Genomic DNA, 19,297 nt, shown 5'->3' with positions numbered 1-19,297 from the left:
ACCTTGCAGTCATCTGGATTTTTGCAGCCCAGATCTAGTAGTCTGATTTTAACCTCTGTACTGTTTCATGTGTTGAGGTAGATAATGATTTTGTGTAATATTTGAGACATTCTATCTCAACAAGCATAATGGCGATGAAGAAGCTCCGAAAAGACAACTGGAGATATCACCAGAGATCATCTGTCGCAATGAATGGTTTTGTTTAAGGGAAAAATATGGAGAAACGGAGGACAAATTGAAGGATTATAGAATTATAGTGAGAAAAGTTCATAAATATTCCACTTTCTTCTAATACTAGAACTTGAAGCATTGTATAATGGTTAATAGTGCCTTATTCAGTTTGATTTGTGTGGCCATCGACTTGCCATGCAACTTTGGGTTAACTAACATCCAATTAAAACAGATTAAAACCTATGAGCTCTAGGAACTGGGGCTTGTTTTAAAGATGTATCTTTATGACCTACTTATGAAGAAGCCTTCCCCATAGATTTATTCTGCTATCCAGCATTTGAGAGCAAATACAGTGAAAATATTGTGCATTAAAAATCCATAATTACTGAAAAGCAGTGTTTACGTTCCAAAGTTTAAAAAAAAAAAACCAACAAGCAAAACCGCCTACAGGTTTACTGCTGGCACAGTTGTATCTACATCTGGAAGAGATTTGAGGGTGCTACCAAAATAGCTATCAAGTAAACTAAAAATGAGACTCAAATTATAGCCTTGGTTGCTTTTGAACTGGAGATTTTGCTACCGAGCTCTTTCCTAATGGTGCAGCTGAGACATTGGTAGAACCACAAAACAGCTTTAAGGCAAGCCGGGTTCATCCTGCCACTTGAGTCTCAGCAAATGGCTTTTAAATAAGGGTGAAAGACACATTAATGCAAATGCTTTATTTTAGAAAAGGTTTTTTTTAAAAACAGTTTTCAGAAAACATTTATTTAAAACAAAAGAATAGGCAGTGGGAGCGTGAACCTATTTTATCTCCTGTTTATAGTCCGACTTCAGTATACAACTATTTACAATATTTATACAATTCCGGTCCAAAGACAAGTTTATTCACAGGACCTGTAACCCAGTAGTTCTAGTATAGTTTAAGGCACCTTAGTGCAGCATAGATTTGGCATGTTCTCAGTGAGAACCTCCTGTCTCAGAAAATAGGTATTTTTTTTAGGCTGCAGTAAAAACCTCTTGCAGTCCTCAAATACAGCTTATGTTTGGGGCATGGTCAGTTATTTACATATAGCCAGCCCTTTGTCTCTTTTCTGTCGTCAGCCATTCAATTGTTTTCGACCCTCTGACGGAAGTGATCTATGGATCACTTTGGTTTGCATTGCCTTCTTCAGGTCTGCCATGGCCATCTGTCATTTTTTAGAGTAACCAGCCAGCAGGTGCTGGGGTGCCCCCCCCTTTCTTTTTCTGCCGATCACTCTCAGCCCAATTGATTTTTTGAGTGAGTCAGCTCTGATGACATGACCGAAGTATGACAGCCTCGGTTTTGGCTTCAAGTAATATTTTTGGCGAGGGTCGGTCAAGGAATTGGTTTTTGGGTTTTTGTGTGTGTGTGTGTGGATAGGATGCATAATAGCCACCTCCTGCACCACAGTTTAAAAGCGTCCACACTATTATCTGCCTTTTTTGTGAGTCCAGATTTTGCAGCCAAAAATAGCAATTGTAAAAAAAGTATTTGGTTAAGTAAATTGCATTTGATTAAGTCTGAATATATAAACGTCCACATAATATTCACGGCAGATGCGCTAGGTCTTCCAAGCTCTAAAAATGCCTTTGGAATATCAGGGCTGCAGTTCCCCAGTTTGGTCTCTTCTCCATCCTATAAATAAGTCCTATTCTTCCATGGCGAAAGAGAGAACAGTCAGTCAGGTTCTTGGCCTCTTCAGGAAGCACTGGAACGGCCGGCTTCCTCGGGTCAGGGTTCACTCCAAGTCATTTCTCTGCGTAGAACAGACGTAGTAGTACCAGCTACAAGATTTCCCCCCTCCCAACCCCGAGTTCAGGTCATGGCACAGGTGTGACGAGAAAGCTACATGTGTCTCTTCATGTGCAATGCCAGGTGGTCAGAACGAGAGAAGGTCCGGTCACACAGGTGGCACTCAAAGGGACGATGCCCGGTATGTTTCCGATAATGGCGGGTCAGTTCATCTGAGCGAGCAAACTTCCAGCCGCAGCCTTCCCAGTTGCAGTGGTAGGGTTTCTCACCTGTTTGGGGAGAAGAGGGAAAATTTTTTTTATTGATATGTGCCAGGCCAAGAGTGACCATCCAGATTCTGTGCTCCTTCTGAAAGGATCTCTCTTTTTTATTAAACTTACATGCCTTATAAATGTATCTGCCTAGCTCTTTATCCTAAGTAGGGAAGGCTGTGGAAAGAATCCTTTCTGTAAAAGTCAAAAGTCCCTGTGGCTTTCTGACAGCGATATACCTCACACCTGTCCATTGTGATGTGTTCTCTCCTGCCCTGTCCTCCCCTAGGGCAGGTGAAATACCCATTATGACATCAGCTGTACCAGCATAACTATGCCTCTTTCTGTGTCCACCTCCCTACCGTCTCCAGAACTGTGTTCAAACCTCAGGAGGAGATGGAGGGGTTGAAAAGTGAGAGCAGCTTCCGCTAAGCCTACCAACTTCATGGAATAATGTGTGGCCGAACTACTACTAAAGATTCCCTTAGGTCCAAATCCTCCTTCCCTTTCCTCCTAGGAGGCAATAAAACGATGCTTACCTGTGTGAGTTCGAAGGTGTGCCTTCAGGTGGGAGCTCTTGGTGTAGGTTTTTCCACAGCCAGCATAAGTGCAAGTGTGTGTGGCGGTCCGTTTGCGGGACGAAGAGCGGCGTCCCCGCTTCGTTTTGGTTTCCAGCATTTCCAGGGGTGAGGCAGGTGGAGTGAGAAGGGTCCTGGAGGTCGAAGCCTGACAGGGAAGGCTCTCGTCAAAGAGTCCATAAGGGGAGGGTCTCTGGGGGAACTGGGGCTGTGGGAAGCTTGGGTGGTAGCCCTGCTGGGAGAGAGGCATCAACTGTCCGTGGCGCTTGGTGGCCATCAGCAGGTCATCGGGGCTCAGTGGCGGAGTCTCTGCACAAGGCAGCCGGGGAGAGCCAGACAGCATACAGGGGGCCGGGGTGTTCTCCTGCTTGATGTTGGTGCAAACCTGGGACCCCAGGCCCGGCAGAGGTTTGTAAGTGTCCATTTTGGGTTCTGACTTCAGGTTCCCCAACCCAGAGGCAAAGCCCACGAAGAAACTTCCGTGGGTGAAATTCCCACACTCCAGGTCGGAGGCATCCGATTCGGAAGGGAAAAGGGGGCTATAGGGAGTTGGCGTGCGAGTGTCACACGGACTGTAGTATCCAGCTGCAGTATCCATCCCGAAATAATCGTTCGATCTGGGGTAATCTCCCCGGGGCATGTCCGAGAGGCTGTTGTCGCTGCTGCCCATGGAGAGGACCAGATCCAACACGGTGCTCAGCTCTTCGTCCCGGATAGGGGCGGCGGTGACACCCTCCATCCTCGACCTCAGGTCCGCCAAGGGGCAGTGACTGACCGGCATCGCAGCTTCCAAGCCGCAGGACCATTGCTGAAGAGGAGAAGAGAAGCGGGCGCGTTAGGAGATGCTGACCCCAGCCGAGCCGGACCCTACTCGCTGCATCTAGCGGGAGGGGGAGGGGGGGAAACCCCTCTGCAGCTTCGTCCCAGACCCGCCTTGATTGACTTGAGACAATGGCCTGGCCCGGGCGGGGGGGGGGATTGTTGGGGTACTCCCCTCCCCCCACCGGCACCCCTGGATGTGTTTCCAGGTAGCATCACAAAGGCGTGACGGAGAACAGAGGGCGCCTTCCTACGAATCTCCCGGGGCCAAGAGCCGGCGCTCCTGCGGGAGCCACCGGCGAAGTGAGGCCCTCCGAAAGTTCAGTGGGGCCCCTTTTCTAAGGTTCTAATCATGGACCCCCCCAAAAAGCCCAGGGGGGGTCGACGCTTCTTTCCACGCTGGGCTCTTTTCCCGTCTCCGGGGGGCAAAGCGAGCGCGCCTCTGAGCACGTGCAGAGCGCCATCCCCTTCCCCCTCCCCTCTGCGGGACACTCACTTGGGAAGTCGAGCGGCTGTCCTTGCGGAACGAGGAAAAAGAAGGCAAGCTGGAGGCCGGCATCGCCATGTCTGCCCCGGGGTTGCCCCGATATTTCTGCAGCGCTGTGGAAGGCCTGGCCGGCGGCGGAGAGCTTTTAAGACGCGCCGAGCAAGGGCGCAGGCCAATGGCGGTAACGGAGGAAACGCGTCTCCGGATCGGGGGGGGGCCGCTCGGGGGATGTACAGTGAGCACTCCTGCCTGGCCGGCAGGGCCTAAATTTAGCTCCCCTATAAAAGGAGAGCCGCCAGTGCGAGTCCGGAGCGGAGGAAGGCGCTCTGGTTGCCGCGGCCGCAGATCTTCGGGGCGCGGCGAGCTATTGCCCGGCTTAGCCGAACTGTTTCCCGGCGGGCGAGCCAAAGGCTCCAGCTGCCCGGGTCTCGCGCTTTTCGCGCGACGGAAAGGCTCTTTACCCAGGTTGCCTGGGCCCTTCGATGGTCTTTGGTTCGAGTCTCTTTCCATGTCGTAGATACCCAACGAAACGTAAAAGTTTCTCCGAGCTTGTGAGAAGCGACTAACGCTCCCACTCGCCTCTAGGCATCGGATGGCTAAAGCCGGCGCGGCGGGCAATTTATACCCATTATCCCCTCTGATCGCCCCGGCAACCGCCTTAAGCTTCATTTTGACGTTGGGGAGACAAAGGGTGACGGCTTTGGACCCAGGGAAACGTAACTGAGGGGGGTCCCCGATACACCACGGCGGGATTGTCTTTATGACGCGTCTCCCCCCCCTCGCCCCGTGTTAGAGAGAGGGACCCCGGCAGTCCTGAGTAGGTTAATCCGGAGCAACAAGGTGGAAGTTTGTGGACGCAGAGGTAGTGAATCTGAATTTGCAGACCACTACCTCTTTTTACCAAGAAAGGAGGATATTTATAGTTCGGGTTTGAAATGAGCTGAAAATTTCAACCCCGAATTTCAAATATCCTCTTTTATTGAGTACCACAGATGGCCGTCAAGCGCTTCGGACAGCACGCAAATGGGGGGGGGGGTTGTTATTGCCTGCAGACACCTTTCCAACTCACTGCCTCTTTGCTTACCCCCCCCCCCCTCCATTGGCCATTTGGAAAGTTCTGGTGCCTCTGGGCATGTGTGAAGTGTGCTTTCCCTTGACTGCCAAGTGCCTAAGCAGCAGGATGAAATAACGGGAATCGTATCACTTTCCAGGCTGGGGAAAAGTCTGAACTCAGCCCGTGGCTGGCTCCATCTCTTCCCGAAGAGTCCAAACGAATCCTTAATAAAGGAGGAAAAATCTCTCCCGTGTTGTCTTTGCACAGAGACGGGGGCAACCATTGTGGTTTGTTGGATGGACCTTTAGGTCATTGGGTAAACGGGGTCGCCTTCGATGGACCATTAAACAATAACGGAGTTGGAAGGGACCTTAGAGGTCATCTAGTGCAGCCCCCTTGTTCACGCAAGAGACCTGGATTCGAATCGCCGAACTGCCGACCTTTCGGATCGACAAGCTCAGTGTCTTAGCCACTGAGCCACCTAATCAGACCAGGGCGAGGATTACGGCGCAACTTAACGTCTGATCTCGGTCACTCGTGTGATTTAACGCCGATGTACGAGCTCAGCTATTGCTGGGAGGTCCCCGCGCGAAATCATCGCGGCTGCGAAGCAGGACAGAGAGCAACATGCTCCCCCCCCCCCAACCTCCGTCCTCTTGCAACGAGGAATGAGAACATTAACAAAACAGTTAGATAATATTTATCTAACCCTTCGCTCGCCCGCCTGCCTTTTCTTCCCAAGGGGGAAAGAGCCCTCCGCGCTTCAGATGGGTCTCGAGGGGTTCCAAACAGCTGGATCGGGCTGCTGAAATTAAGCTGGAAAAGGGGAGGAGGGGGAGGAATCCCGGCCAATGAGTCTCTTGGGCTTTGGAGAAGGGGCTTGTCCTTCGCTGCTTTCCTATAAGCCAGATATCCCCACCGCCCCTTGTCCGCGGAGGTATTCTCAGCTCTGGGCCAGAAGAACAACGGAATGTTAATTATGGGGCTGGGTTTTTTTTTTCCTCGACTGGATCTGCAAACGCTTGCCCCAAAAAATAAATAAAAAAGAAAGTTTTGTTTTGAGTTTTTTTTCCCCCCTCCCAGGCTCCAAAACAGTTGGAGAGAACGAAAATTAGCGGGCGGCATATAAACAAAACAACGGTGAGGTCGAGATTGTGATTCGGTGGCGACGTCACGGTCGTATCAGGAAGGATGCGAAGGGAGGCGAATTTTGGAGGGGGTGGGCAGTGAAAGTCCCCCTCTTCGCTTCCAGCTCCTCGAACGTGCGGCGGCGGTTGAGCTCCTCGGAGGCTCCCTACGCGGGACGATGCCTCCCACCACCAACTACTAATTCTCCCCCCCCCTCAAGATCCAGTCTACAAATCCAGAAACGATTTATCGGCGCGCCAAGGGGTGCGGGGGGGGGGAGTCGGAAGAGAGGAAAGAAGTGATTGGAGCGGGAAACGCTATCTGTAAAAACTAAAATCTCTGCAGATCTCAATCCAGACCCGAATTCTGTGCCTGGGGAGCTGAAACGGGGATATCCCGTTATCTCCTCTCTCTTTCTTCCCCCCCCCCCCCAGTTCAAGCTTGAGGACTTTTGGAAACGGGGAGACGGCGAGGCTTTTAGTTTTTGTCCTGGAGCAGGTGGTTACATTTTCAAACCAGATATAGTCGGGGGTAGGGTGGGGAAGCGAGCCCTGGGACTTCTCCGATTTGAACCACAGCCGCACGGGGATCAGAGGCTGTCCGAAAGGGCATCTAGTCGAACCCCTCTTGCCGAGGCGGGAGGGAGGGAATTCTGCCACCGATTTTCAAGGCTCTGTCGGCTCTCCGTCTCCCACAGTCCGTGTGGCTTCAGTAACAGAGCTGGAAGGTACCTTGGAGGTCATCTAGTCTAACCCCCCTGCTCACGCAGGAGACCTATACAAGGGATTCGAACCGCCGAACTGCAGGCCTTTCTGATCGACAAACTCAGTGTCTCAGCCACTGAGCCACCTAGGCACCTAGCTTCGTTCAACCGCGCAGAAGGGGGAGGGAGGCTCCTGCGCGTTCCCATTTCGATCACAGCATTGGACACGTGTTTCCCTCCGTCCCCCCCGCCCACATCCATCTCTTTCTACATTAGTGGGGTGAACCTGTATTGGCCCTAACAGAATTGCTCCTCTTGGTTGCTTCTAAGCCCCTCTCCCCGTGTCAAAGACTCTGTGTCGCATTTCCACGATGCTCCTTCTGCAACTTCTCCTCTCGGCCATCCAGGAAAGGGATGGGGGGCTCACTTTTCTCCCCTTCCCTAAACGTACGGGGTGTCCCACCCTCCCTCCGTCCTGGGACGATCTCTCTCTCTCTCTCTCTCTCTCTCTCTCTCTCTCTCTCTCTCTCTCTCTCTCTCTCTCTCTCTCTCTCTCTCTCTCTCTCTCTCTCTCTCTCTCATCTATCTATCTCTCTCTCTCTCTCTTTTTTTCTTTTTACTTTCTCTCTCTGTCGCTCTCTTTCTCTCTGTCTGTCTCTGTCTCACACACACTCTCTTTCTCCCTCTCTCTCTCTCTGTCTTTCTCACTGTCTCACTTTCTCTCTCTCTCTCCCTCTCTCTCCCTCCCTGTCTCTGTCACTCTCTCTGTCTCTCTCTTTCTCTCTGTGTGTGCCTCTCTTTCACTCTGTCTCTCTCTCATTCTGTGTATATGTGTTTGCGTGCGTGCAGCGCCTAGCGCGGATGCGGGGTTTTCTTAGAAGCTTCCGCGAGATTCCTCCAACGTTGCCCTCCGTGGCCACTTTCCCGAACTCCACGTTGCAATCCCCGAGGCTCCTGACTCCGCGGAAAACATTGTCTCCATGGCAACGACCAAAACTCCTCCGCCCGCGCGCGAGTGAACTTGCACCAGGGTGATGTCAGGCTGGCGTGGAAGAAGAGTTCACTGGCGAGCACTGATTGCCTTCGGGCGGAGACGCCCGGTTACCTCGTACACAAAGCGCGGTGAGTCATGCCTTTATAATTTCACACTTGTGTAATTTCTTGCGATGGCTCTCTCGCCTCTCTCAAGCAAACACGGTTTGGGGGCTGTGGGGGGGGGAGAAAGAGTGGGTTGAAGGTTCGTTCTCAGAGCTTGTTGGGTTGGTTTGCGAACGTTTCGTTTACCTGGCCAGGTAACATCTTCAGCGGAGCTTTAGGGCAGGGGTCTCCAACCTTGGCAACTTTAAGACCTGTGGACTTCAACTCCCAGAATTCCTGGGAGTTGAAGTCCACAGGTCTTAAAGTTGCCAAGGTTGAAGACCCCTGTTTTTGGAGATCCACTGAAGATGTTGCCTAGCCTGATAAAGAAAAATTCGCAAACCAACCCAACAAGTTCGGAGAACGAACCTTCACCCCCATCTTACCCCCGAGCTACAGATGTTCACCACAATTGCAAAACACGGTTTTTTAGCTCCTCTGCAAAAGCTGCAAAAACTACAGCTACTAATTGTCAGAAGCAAAGTCTTTCCAATGCAAAAAAATAACTGAAAATAACAACATTTATTTTCATGTTTCCTTCCCCCCCCCCCCCCGCTCTCTCTCGTTGGATGCACAAAGCAGGTAGTGGCATGGTATCCAGGGGCGCACGTCTCCTTATTGTCCTTGTCAACAGGAACCCTGTGAGGTAGGTCGGGCTGCGATTGACTGACCTGGGACCATCTAGAGATGTTCCTGAAGAGATGACTTCAAACTGGATTCCTGCCGATGGAAAAGCCCCTACTAAAGGAATAAATGACACATTTTACAATGACAGGCATCTTGACATCCTTATATTTCAAGGCCATCAGCAAAATCCTTTTATTTTATTTTTTGCAATCCCTAGGAGTTGAGTTGAGTTGAGTTTATTGATCTTGTATGCCGCCCACTCCCGAAGGACTCTGGGCGGCTTACAATAAACAAGGGACGGGGATAAATAAACAAGACAACACCTTAAAATACGCAACATCCACAGTTACCGTGGGGCTGGATATTTCACAAACCCCCCCCCCCCCGGCCTGCTGGAGCAGCCAGGACTTGGTGGCTTTGCGGAAGGCCGGGAGGGTAGTAAGGGTCCGGATCTCCACGGGGAGGTCGTTCCAGAGGGCTGGAGCTGCAACAGAGAAGGCTCTCCCCCGGGGAGTCGCCAGCCGACATTGGCTGGCAGATGGAATCCGGAGGAGACCTAACCTGTGAGATCTAATAGGATTCTCCCTAATTTCCATGTCCTGCCTTTTTAAAACTGTAAACACAGGACTGCTAAAAGATACATCTGAAATAGTTTTATAATCAACTTGCCTTCCAGTCAGTCTTGACTCTTGGCAACTATCAAGACAAGTCCTGCAGTTCTGTTGGCAACATTTTCAAGATCTTAGGGCTGAGAAAGAATGGCCAGCCCAAAGAGAAACAATTGCATTCCATGCCTTGGGCAGGACTAGAACTCAGGTTTCCCCGGCTCCTAGTTCACAACGATTAGACCAATGTCCTCAATCATTGGAGTTGAAGTCTACACATCTCCAAGTTTGGAAAAAACACACCAAATAGGCTCCCTAAAGTGGGGGAAGGGGAAAGAAAGGGGAAAGAAAGGGGAAAGGAGAGCGAAGGGGAGAAGGAGAAGGGGGGAGAGAGGAGAGGAGAAGAAAAGGGAAAGGGAAAGGAAAGGCTTCAAATCAGGGATGAAATGCTACCAGTTCGGACTGTTTCATCAGAATAGGTAGTAAAAAATGCTACCAGTTCGGGGGAACCGGTATTTCCAACAATCAGCTGTGACGCGCAATTTATATTAGCTAGAAAGCAGAATTTCCTGCTTTCTAGCTAATCTAAATCGCATGGCACAGCGGATTCCTCCCCCCCACCCTGCTGTTCTCTTACTTTTGCAAGCGTGCTTGGTAGCAGGCTCCGCCCACCCACCCGGACATCATCACATCCATTTTTGACACTCTGGGAGTTCCTGTGCATGCGTGGAGGTGGCACATTCTCTCACATTCGCGAACTGGTAGCGAAGGTAAGTAGATTTCACCCCTGCTTCAATTACACCATTGTAGCCCTATCTCTTTTGCCTGATCACTCCCCACCATGGCGGCCTCCCCTTTTCCAAACCCATTCCATCCCTGCATTACGCTAACTGGAGCTTGAAAAGGCCAGCAAAGAAACACCAAAGCTACCTTACAGAGTTTCCCCGCAGGATACATTTGGAGGGAAGCAGGAAGATCATGGAAGGAGCTTCACATTTTTTCTCAATTGTTTATTTATGAAAGTTATATATACCAGCTCTTCATTCCAAAGATGGCACAACGAGAAAGACAAAAAGCAAAGCAAAACCTAACAATCTAAATGGAAAGCATGTGGATATTCCTCAACTTACCATCATAATTAATGCCAGTTCATTATGGTCATAAATCATGACAGCCATAAAGCAGGTCAACCTGTGACTGACCCAATTTTATGGTCCTTTTTGTGGCGATCATTAAGCAAATCCATTGCTAATGAAGGAGAATATTTTTGTAGGTTGACATGAGGGGCCCTTGGTGCTCTCTGGGTTTGCTTGTTTTCTGGCAGACGTTTCATCACCCATCTAGGTAACATTATCAGGGCTAGTGCTAGTGCTCAAATATGTTTCAACACTGGAAGTTTTTAAGAAGACATTGGACAATCATTTGTCTGAAATGGTATATAAAGCCATGATGGCGAACCTATGACACGTGTGCTACAGGTGGCACACGGGGTCATATTTGCTGGCACATGAGCTGTCACCTCCGTGTGCATGCGTGAGCAAGGCAGCTGATTTTTGGCTTCCGGAGAGCCGTGGGAAGCCGTTTTCGCCCTCCCCAAGTTTCAGGAAAGCCTCCGGAGCCTGGGGGAGGGCAAAAAATAGGCTCAACGGGTCAACCGTAAGTTTGGAAACGAACTTCTGGTTGTCCTGTTGAGCCTGTTTTTCACCCTCCCCCAGGCTCCGGAGGCTTTCCTGAAACCTGGGGAGGGCAAATATGGCCTCCCTGTCCCGCCCCCCCCCCCCCTCCCGAGGCTCTCCGGAAGCTGGAAATGGATCATTTCCAAACTTCAGGAAAGTTCCAGGTTTCAGGAAAGCCTCCGGAGCCCAGAGCCTGGGGAGGTTGAAAAGTCCCCCCAATTATAATTGAATTGTGGGTGTGGGTGTGGCCACGTACACACATGCAATTGCGCATGCACAATTTTGGCATGCCTTTACAAAAAGGTTAGCCCTCACTGGTATAGAGTTTCCTGCCTGACCAGGTGGGTGGACCAGAGGACTTCCAAGATCCCAACTCTGTTATTCTGAGATAATTCTTTGGGTATTTGCTTCATTGGCTGGCCCCTAAGCCACAACAGCCCTTCACATGGCTCTTATATGTCTATATAGCTATGTCAGCTGCTGTTGGTGTCCTCATGTTGGCAGCCCTGGGAAGATTCCTGATAATCCCTATGCCCCTTGCTTTAAAAGTTTGAAGCCTACTCCCACATTCGTCAAAACCCGTAATTAAGAGCAGATCCCGTGGCTTTAGCATTACTCATTTTTTTCCTTCTCTCTCCTTGTTTTTTTTTCTGCCTTTGTTTACCATCTTTTCCAACGAAGAATGCTGGAGAATTCAGCTGTTTGCACTCTGTCTGTATTTTGAGTTGGCTCAATAGAAGTGTTATGGGTCTTTGCTTTTTCTAACGTTTTCTGTAAACGTTTCCGCCGTCCTGTTTTAAACAACACAGTGGTAGTCAGCAGCCAGATGCCTGAAGAAGCTCTCAAGCCAAGTAATAAAGACTCTTGTCTTTTCTCCCTTCTGTGTCTTCAGCATTTGAAATTCGGAGCCATGTTGTCTATGTATATTTTATTTAGTTATTTCTATATTCTTCCTATATTATTTTTATAAACAATTCAAGGTGGAGAACACACAGAATTCTCCTTGAGCTTCCAATTTTCCCCACAACAAGAACCCTGTGAGGTGGGTTGGGCTAAGAGAAAGTGATTGGTCCAAAGTCACCCAGCTGGCTTTCATATCCGAAGCAAAACTAAAACTCACTGTCGCCTGGTGATTGGTCCAAAGTCACCCAAACAACTTTCATATCTAAGGCAAGACTACAACTCACTGTCACCTGATAATTGGTCCAAAGTCACCCAACCAGTTTTCATATCTAAGCAGGACTATAACTCACTGTCTCCTGGTGATTTGTCCAATGTCACCCAGCCAGCTTTCATATCTAAGGCAGGACTACAACTCACTGTCGCCTGGTGATTGGCCCATAGTCATCCATCCAGCATTCATATCTGAAGCAGAACTAAAACTTACCATTGCCTGGTGATTGGCCCATAGTCATCCATCCGGCGTTCATATCTGAAACAGAACTAAAATTTACCATCGCCTGGTGTTTGGCCCAAAGTTATCCATCCGGCGTTCATACCTAAAGCAGAACTAAAACTTACCGTCGCCTGGTGATTGGTCCAAAGTCACCCCGCCGGCTTTCATGCCTAATGTGGAATTAGAACTCACACTCCTGGGTTTTTGTCTGGTGTCTTAAACACTTGGTCAACTGACAGAACAAACAGTGGAGAGACAGTATGATGTCCCGTACGGCATTAGGATAGTCAATCGTGGCTTGATTCATGCAAAGTACTGGATAGGATAAAACAGAGTTGGGTAGCATTTCCCAGTTCTTGAAGGCAGGGTGAGGTATGGGGTGGTGGGATGGAATTATAATATCTGGGACTTTATATCTGGAATCCGGGCTCTGTGTAGGAATTACAGCCAATTAGTTAAGTTGCCTTATTGTGGCCTCATTGGAATTCTTCTCGTGAGCAATAAAAAAAGGTTGATGCCATGAAAGTGAAAGCACACACTGCACATTGAACACGTGAATCCTGGTTCCTCTGCTGGGTATTTATCTGTGATGTCACTGGTATCCTGTGGTTGAGTTTTGCTCGGTTCTACTCTGTGATGAAAACTTGGTGATTTTCAGCTTTCTCTTCAACAGAAGACCAATGCATTCCACTGGTGCCCGGAGTTAGCGTGAACTTCTGCTGATGTTTTAAGGGACAGAGATGAGATAAGCAAATGGCATAAGTGAATTCTCCCCTTTGAACTGGCTACAATTAGTGTTTCTCAATCACAGCAACTTTAAGATATGTGGATTTCAATTCCCAGAATTCTCCACTCAGCATAACCAGCAATTCTGGTGAGGCCACAATAAGGCATTTGAACTAATTGGCTATAATTTCTATGCTTAGGACCTGGATTCCAGATCTAGCTGGCTGGGGGATTCTGGGAGTTAAAGTCCACACACTGGAAAGGTTGAGAAACTCTTGTCTACATTTTATCTTGAATCTGCACCATATTTAGCCATTTGGAAGCACATTCTGGCAGCGTATTTATTTACTGCATTATATTTCATGTTCTCTCTAGAGGAGACCTGCCATGCTGGTGGAGGATAAATGGCCAGGTTAATGAATTAAAAACCAATACAGGCCACAAAGAAATACCTGGAGTGCCGAACAGCTGTTAGTTAGGCAGCTAGTAGAGCAGTGACATTACAAGTAGTCCTTGACTTACATCCATTTATTTAATGACCGTTCAAAGTTACTACAAAGGCACTGAAAAATGGGATTTATGACCAGTCCTAGTACTTACAATCAGTGGTGGGATTCAAATAATTTAACAACAGGTTCTCTGCCCTAATGACCAGCTGGGTAGGTGTGACTGGGTGGGCGTGGCCAACTCGACACCACCCACTTCACCTGGCCTGGTTTCTCATAACCGTGGGAATGCTGCAACGGTCATACGTATGAAAAGCAATCATTAGTCACTTTTTTCAGTGCCATTGTAACTTTGAATCAGTGGTGGGATTCAGCCAGTTGGCACCTAATCGGGAGAACCGGTTGTTAATTTTCTAAGCACTTCGGAGAACCGGTTGTTGGAAGAAATCTCCTTTTGTTTTTTTCCACTTTACAGGGCTAATCCTGTAAGGAAGGCAGGAAGGAAACATTCTGGTGTTGTTTCTAGCCTAACCTTTATTGCCCTGCTTACAGAAACTGCCTCTCTGGTTAACCCTTATTACAGCTAAGGCGAAGCGCCCATTGACCTGAGTGATAGCAATAGCAATAGCAGTAGACTTATATACCGCTTCATAGGGCTTTCAGCCCTCTCTAAGCGGTTTACAGAGAGTCAGCATATTGCCCCCAACAATCTGGGTCCTCATTTTACCCACCTCGGAAGGATGGAAGGCTGAGTCAACCCTGAGCCGGTGAGATTTGAACCGCTGAACTGCTGATCTAGCAGTAGCCTGCAGTGCTGCATTTAACCACTGCGCCACCTCGGCTCTTATGTTGAGTTGGCCACGCCTACCCAGTCACATGACCACCAAGCCCCACCTACCCAACTCGTCATTAGGGCAGAGAACCAGTTGTTAAATTATTTGAATCCCACCACTGCTTTGAATGGTAACTAAATGAACTGTTGTAAGGCAATCGTGTACAAAAATACAAATAGCTTCTTTGCTTGCAAAAAACCTGCCCTAAATATGAATCATTAGATTAGAAATGAGGGAATACACACGGAAGGTCAATGATAGCCACAGCCATCATGGAAACCTAAATCTTTCTGTCTGAATACCTTCCTGTAAAGTGGGAAAAAAACAAAGACTGTTGGAAGGAAATTTCTTCCAACAACCGGTTCTCTGAACTTCTCAGAAAGTTAATAAACGGTTCTCCCAAATAGGTGCGAACTGGCTGAATCCCAACACTGCTTACAATCATCGCAATAGCTCCACAATCACATGATGGAAACTTGTGTGCTTGGCCACTGGCATGTATGTGTGAATTTGCCCATGTATATATCCATGTATTCCGATTCATGGGATCACCATCCAGGACTTTCCCAACCGGCTTCTGATAATAAGCAAAGTCAATGGGGGAAGCTGGATTCACTTAACAACTGTCATTCGCTTAACAACTATGTGATTCACTTAAAGGCAATGTTTTGCTTAACAAACGTTCCAGAAAACTCCAAAAATTGGATGTGATTCACTGAACAATTGGTTTGCCTAACAATAGATATTCTGGTCTCAGTTGTGATTGTAAGTTGAGAACTAACTATACTGGAACTGGTGGCAGCAACAGGGTTTGGTGGAGTTCAGTAGTAGTGGAGGTCAATTTATTACTTTTTAAAAAACTCCAGCACGCCATAAAAGGTTGCTTGGTGGATCACACACGGTCCATAAGTCATATGTTTTGCAGGCCTGCTCTGGATGCTGAAGATGATATAGCAATAGCAATAGCAGTTAGACTTATATACCGCTTCATAGGCCTTTCAGCCCTCTCTAAGCGGTTTACAGAGTCAGCATATCGCCCCCACAGTCTGGGTCCTCATTTCACCCACCTCGGAAGGATGGAAGGCTGAGTCAACCTTGAGCTGGTGAGATTAGAACCGCTGAACTGCAGATAACAGACAGCTAAAGTGGCCTGCAGTACTGCACCCTAACCACTGCGCCACCTCAGCTCATTATTGAGATTGAGAGAGATGCTTTATTTGTATGCCGCCCTTTTCCCTGGGGGGACTCAGGGCGGCTCACAACTCAAGGGGAGGGAGGACAAACAAGTCAATTATGAAAAGTCTCCTCTAATTTCAACTCTATTAAAACTGTTCTGTGAGATAGGTTGGACTGAGAAAGAATGACACACACACACACCAGTCACTGGCCCATGAGTTCCACCTGCCTTCCCATCACTTGGGACAGAAGAGGAAAATTGGCCAGAACTCTTCTCAGTGTCTCCTGGTTTAAAAAAAAAAAGGAGGAAAGTTCACCATCTCACCTTTCCATTAGTCAACTTGTAAAAAGAAAAACCCAACCTTTAACTCTTCCCAAAAGGGGATTCCAGTAGTTAGTCAGTGGATCTTTAATGAGGATGAAGAAACCCTCAGCATTTCCTGAGCCACGGTGGCACAGTGGTTAGAGTACAGTACTGCAGGCTACTTCTGCTGACTGCCGGCTGCCAGCAGTTTGACAGTTCAAATCTCACCAGGCTCAAGGTTGACTCAGCCTTCCGAGGTGCGTAAAATGAGGAGCCAGATTGTTGGGGGCAATAGGCTGACTCTGTAAACCACTTAGAGAGGGCTGTAAAGCACTGTGAAGCGGTATATAAGTCTATTGCTATTTCAGCAGAATAACAGAATAAAAAAGTTGGAAGGAACCTTGGATGCCTTCTAGTCCAACCCCCTGACTCTATAAGCCATTCCAGACAAATGGCTGTCCAGCCTCTTCTTAAAAGCCTCCAGTGATGGCGTAACCACAATGTCTAAAAGCAAGCCATTCCACTGACTAATTGTTCTGTCAGTCCAAGGAATGCCCAAATCCAGGAAAATTTGAGCATGGACGGCAGTGGCCTGTAACTGGAAGTACAGTTGCCAATTTGAGTGGAAGGTTTGCCTGTAGTGAAATGAAGGACAGCAGGCAAAACAGAGGACATCCAACCCTTGAGTTGAGTTATTGGAAAACATACTTCGGATTTGTAGCAAGAAAAGACGGGGAAGATTGCCTTCGTAGGGCCTGGGGGAGGATGGTGTCTTTCATTCTTTCAAAAACAATTATGACTCCTTCTTGCTCTGTGGCAACCCAGCTGTGTTGACCATCCAGCCTCTTTTCTTCAATACTCTAAACCAGTGGTTCCCAAAATTGGCAACTTTAAGACTTGTGGACTTCAACTCCCAGAATTCTCCAGCCAGCTCTGCTGGGAGAGAATTCTGAGAGTTGAAGTCCACAAGTCTTAAAGTTGCCAAGTTTGGGAACCATTGCTCTAGACCAGGGATGGCTAACCTTTTTGCCATTGTGTGCCAAAAGCGAGGGCAGTGCGGGGTGTGTGTGTACGCGTGCCCACACCCATAATTCTATGTGCCCTCCCCCGTGCATGCACCCATGACACTTCCCCCCCCCCCGTGCTGCCACTTTTGGCACGAAATGGCCCCATGGTCCCGTTTTTCTCCCTCCCCAAGACTCTTCCTAGGAACCTGGGGGCAAAAAAGGCCTCCCCCACCCGCCCGGAGGTCCTCCAGAGGCCGGAAACGGACCATTTTCTGACTTCCTGTGGGCCCGGTAGGTCTGTTTTTTGCTCTGCCCAGGCCCCAGAGGCTTTCTAGGAGCCTGAGGAGGGCGAAAACGCCCTCCCCGCCTCCCGCAGGCCCTCCAGAGGCCAGAAATGGCCCTTTTTCTGATTTTTCTGGTCTGCCCGTAGGGCTGTTTTTCTCCCTCTGGAGCCTTCAGGGAAGTCGCCTGAAGCCTCTGGAGGGAGAAAAACGGCCCAATGAGCAAGCCGGAAGTCCATTTCCAAACTTCCAGTTTGTGTGTTGGGTTGTTTTTCATCGTCCAGAGGTTTCAGGGAAGTCTCCAGAGGGTGAAAATCAGCCGAAAATAAAGGTCAAAATCAGCTGGCGCACACTGGAGCTGACAGGGCAACGCCTCGCGTGCCCTAAGAAATGGCTCCACATGCCACCTGTGGCATGAGTGCCATAGGTTTGCCATCATGGCTCTAGACCAGTGGTGGGCAATTAATTTTCCCAAGGGTCCACATGAAAAACTGGGCCCGTTGTGCCAGACCAAACCAGCAGAAATGAGAAGGTGAGTAGGCATGCACGCACAGACATATGTAAATTTCATATTTATGTAAATTATGTAAAAAGCAATCCATGTGGGGTCTACGACAACTCACCACAACCAACTTGCCACAGCCAACTCACCACGATCAATTCACCATGGCCAACTTGCTGCAGGACAACTCAGCTTGGGACAACAGTTACACTAATATCAAAGAAAGTAATGAAAGAAAGGATGCCAAAGGTGAACAAAATAAAATATGAATGACAAAAATTAAAATAATTTAAAATATTTAAGTTGACTTGTTGAGTTGTCCCACAGCAGGTTGTGCCATGGTGAGTTGGCCATGGTGCGTTGTCCCATAGCAAGTTGACTGTGGCGAATTGGCTGTGATGGATTGATTGTGGAGAGTTGTCCCATTCTGATCCCTGTGGGTCAGACAGAGATAGCCAGAAGGCTGGATGTGGCCTTGGGGAGGGAAGGCCATAAAAGGCCCAAATGTATTTTGGAACAGGGGTCACCAACCTTGGCAACTTTAAACCTGGCAGACTTCAACCCCCACAATTCCCCAGCGAGCAAAGCAAAGGCTTAAAGTTGCCAAGGTTGGAGACTCCTGTTTCTAGAAGGATGGTCAGAGAAAGAATTGGCTGGAGACTCAAGGCTTCTACTTGCTCTGATGGTCAAATACTGCAATGTGCTCTACATGGGGCTGCCCTTGAAGAGCATCCGGCGACTTCAGCTAGTCCAGAACGCGGCCGCGCGAGTGATTGTGGGTGCACCTCGGTTCGCCCACATAACACCTATCCTCCGCGAGCTGCGCTGGCTACCTGTTGATCTCCGGGTGCGCTTCAAGGTGCTACTTGTCACTCATAAAGCCCTCCATGGTAGTGGATCTGCGTACTTGAGAGACCGCCTCCTGCCAATTACGTCCCTGCGACCAATTAGATCGCACAGATTAGGCCTCCTCCGAGTACCATCTGCCAGTCAGTGTCGACTGGCAACCACATGGAGGAGAGCCTTTTCAGTAGTAGCTCCGACCCTTTGGAACGATCTCCCCGTGGAGATTCGTACCCTCACCACCCTCCAGACCTTCCGCACAGCCCTTAAGACCTGGCTAGCCCGTCAGGCCTGGGGATAAAGATAATCTGTCCCCACCCGAATGATGAATGAATGTTGTTTACTATTTTTACTTTTATGTACTGTTTTGTGTCTATTGTCTGTACCCTCCCTTCCCTATTTTATGTAAGCCGCCCTGAGTCCCCTCAGGGAAAAGGGCGGCCTATAAATACTAATAAAATACTAAATACTAAATAAAATACAAATGCTCCAAAGAGGGAAGGTTTGAAGTCTCGGCCCTCCCCGAGATAATCTCTAGTCATGCAGGTCCTGTGTCACACTCAAAGCTGAGTCAGAAAAGAGCAGCTTTTGAATTGCAGCACCTGCTGGGGCTGCCACATTCCTAGGCTGAATTCATGGAAGTGTGAATCAGAGGCCGCTTTGCCTGGAGAAGGAAGATGCCAACGGGTCGCACGAAAAGAGCTCACTCTCCCTTTGGAAACCACGTCTGCCTGATAGTGGATTAATTACATCATATGCAAATGTAAAGGCTA

General features: G+C 48.7%; 1 protein-coding gene across 1 annotated transcript; it reads right to left on the bottom strand.

The window, feature by feature from the left end:
- Nucleotides 1-875: 875 nt before the first annotated feature.
- Nucleotides 876-4,590, bottom strand: KLF2 (KLF transcription factor 2). The gene is made up of 3 exons (XM_014068607.2): nt 4,090-4,590; nt 2,736-3,582; nt 876-2,214 (listed from the first exon to the last, which is right to left on the bottom strand). The coding sequence occupies exons 1-3, from the start codon at nt 4,588-4,590 to the stop codon at nt 2,039-2,041; spliced, it is 1,524 nt and encodes a 507-aa protein (XP_013924082.2). The 3' UTR covers nt 876-2,038.
- Between the last annotated feature and the right edge of the window lie 14,707 nt (nt 4,591-19,297).

The sequence above is a fragment of the Thamnophis sirtalis genome, unplaced genomic scaffold (genome assembly GCF_051295495.1).
Source record: "Thamnophis sirtalis isolate CommonGarterSnake01/CBP01778 unplaced genomic scaffold, rThaSir2_p1.2 scaffold_1, whole genome shotgun sequence".
Taxonomy (NCBI): Eukaryota; Metazoa; Chordata; class Lepidosauria; order Squamata; family Natricidae; genus Thamnophis; species Thamnophis sirtalis.
The sequence above is the reverse complement of the archived record's forward strand: the minus strand, read 5'-3'. Positions and strand labels throughout refer to the sequence as shown.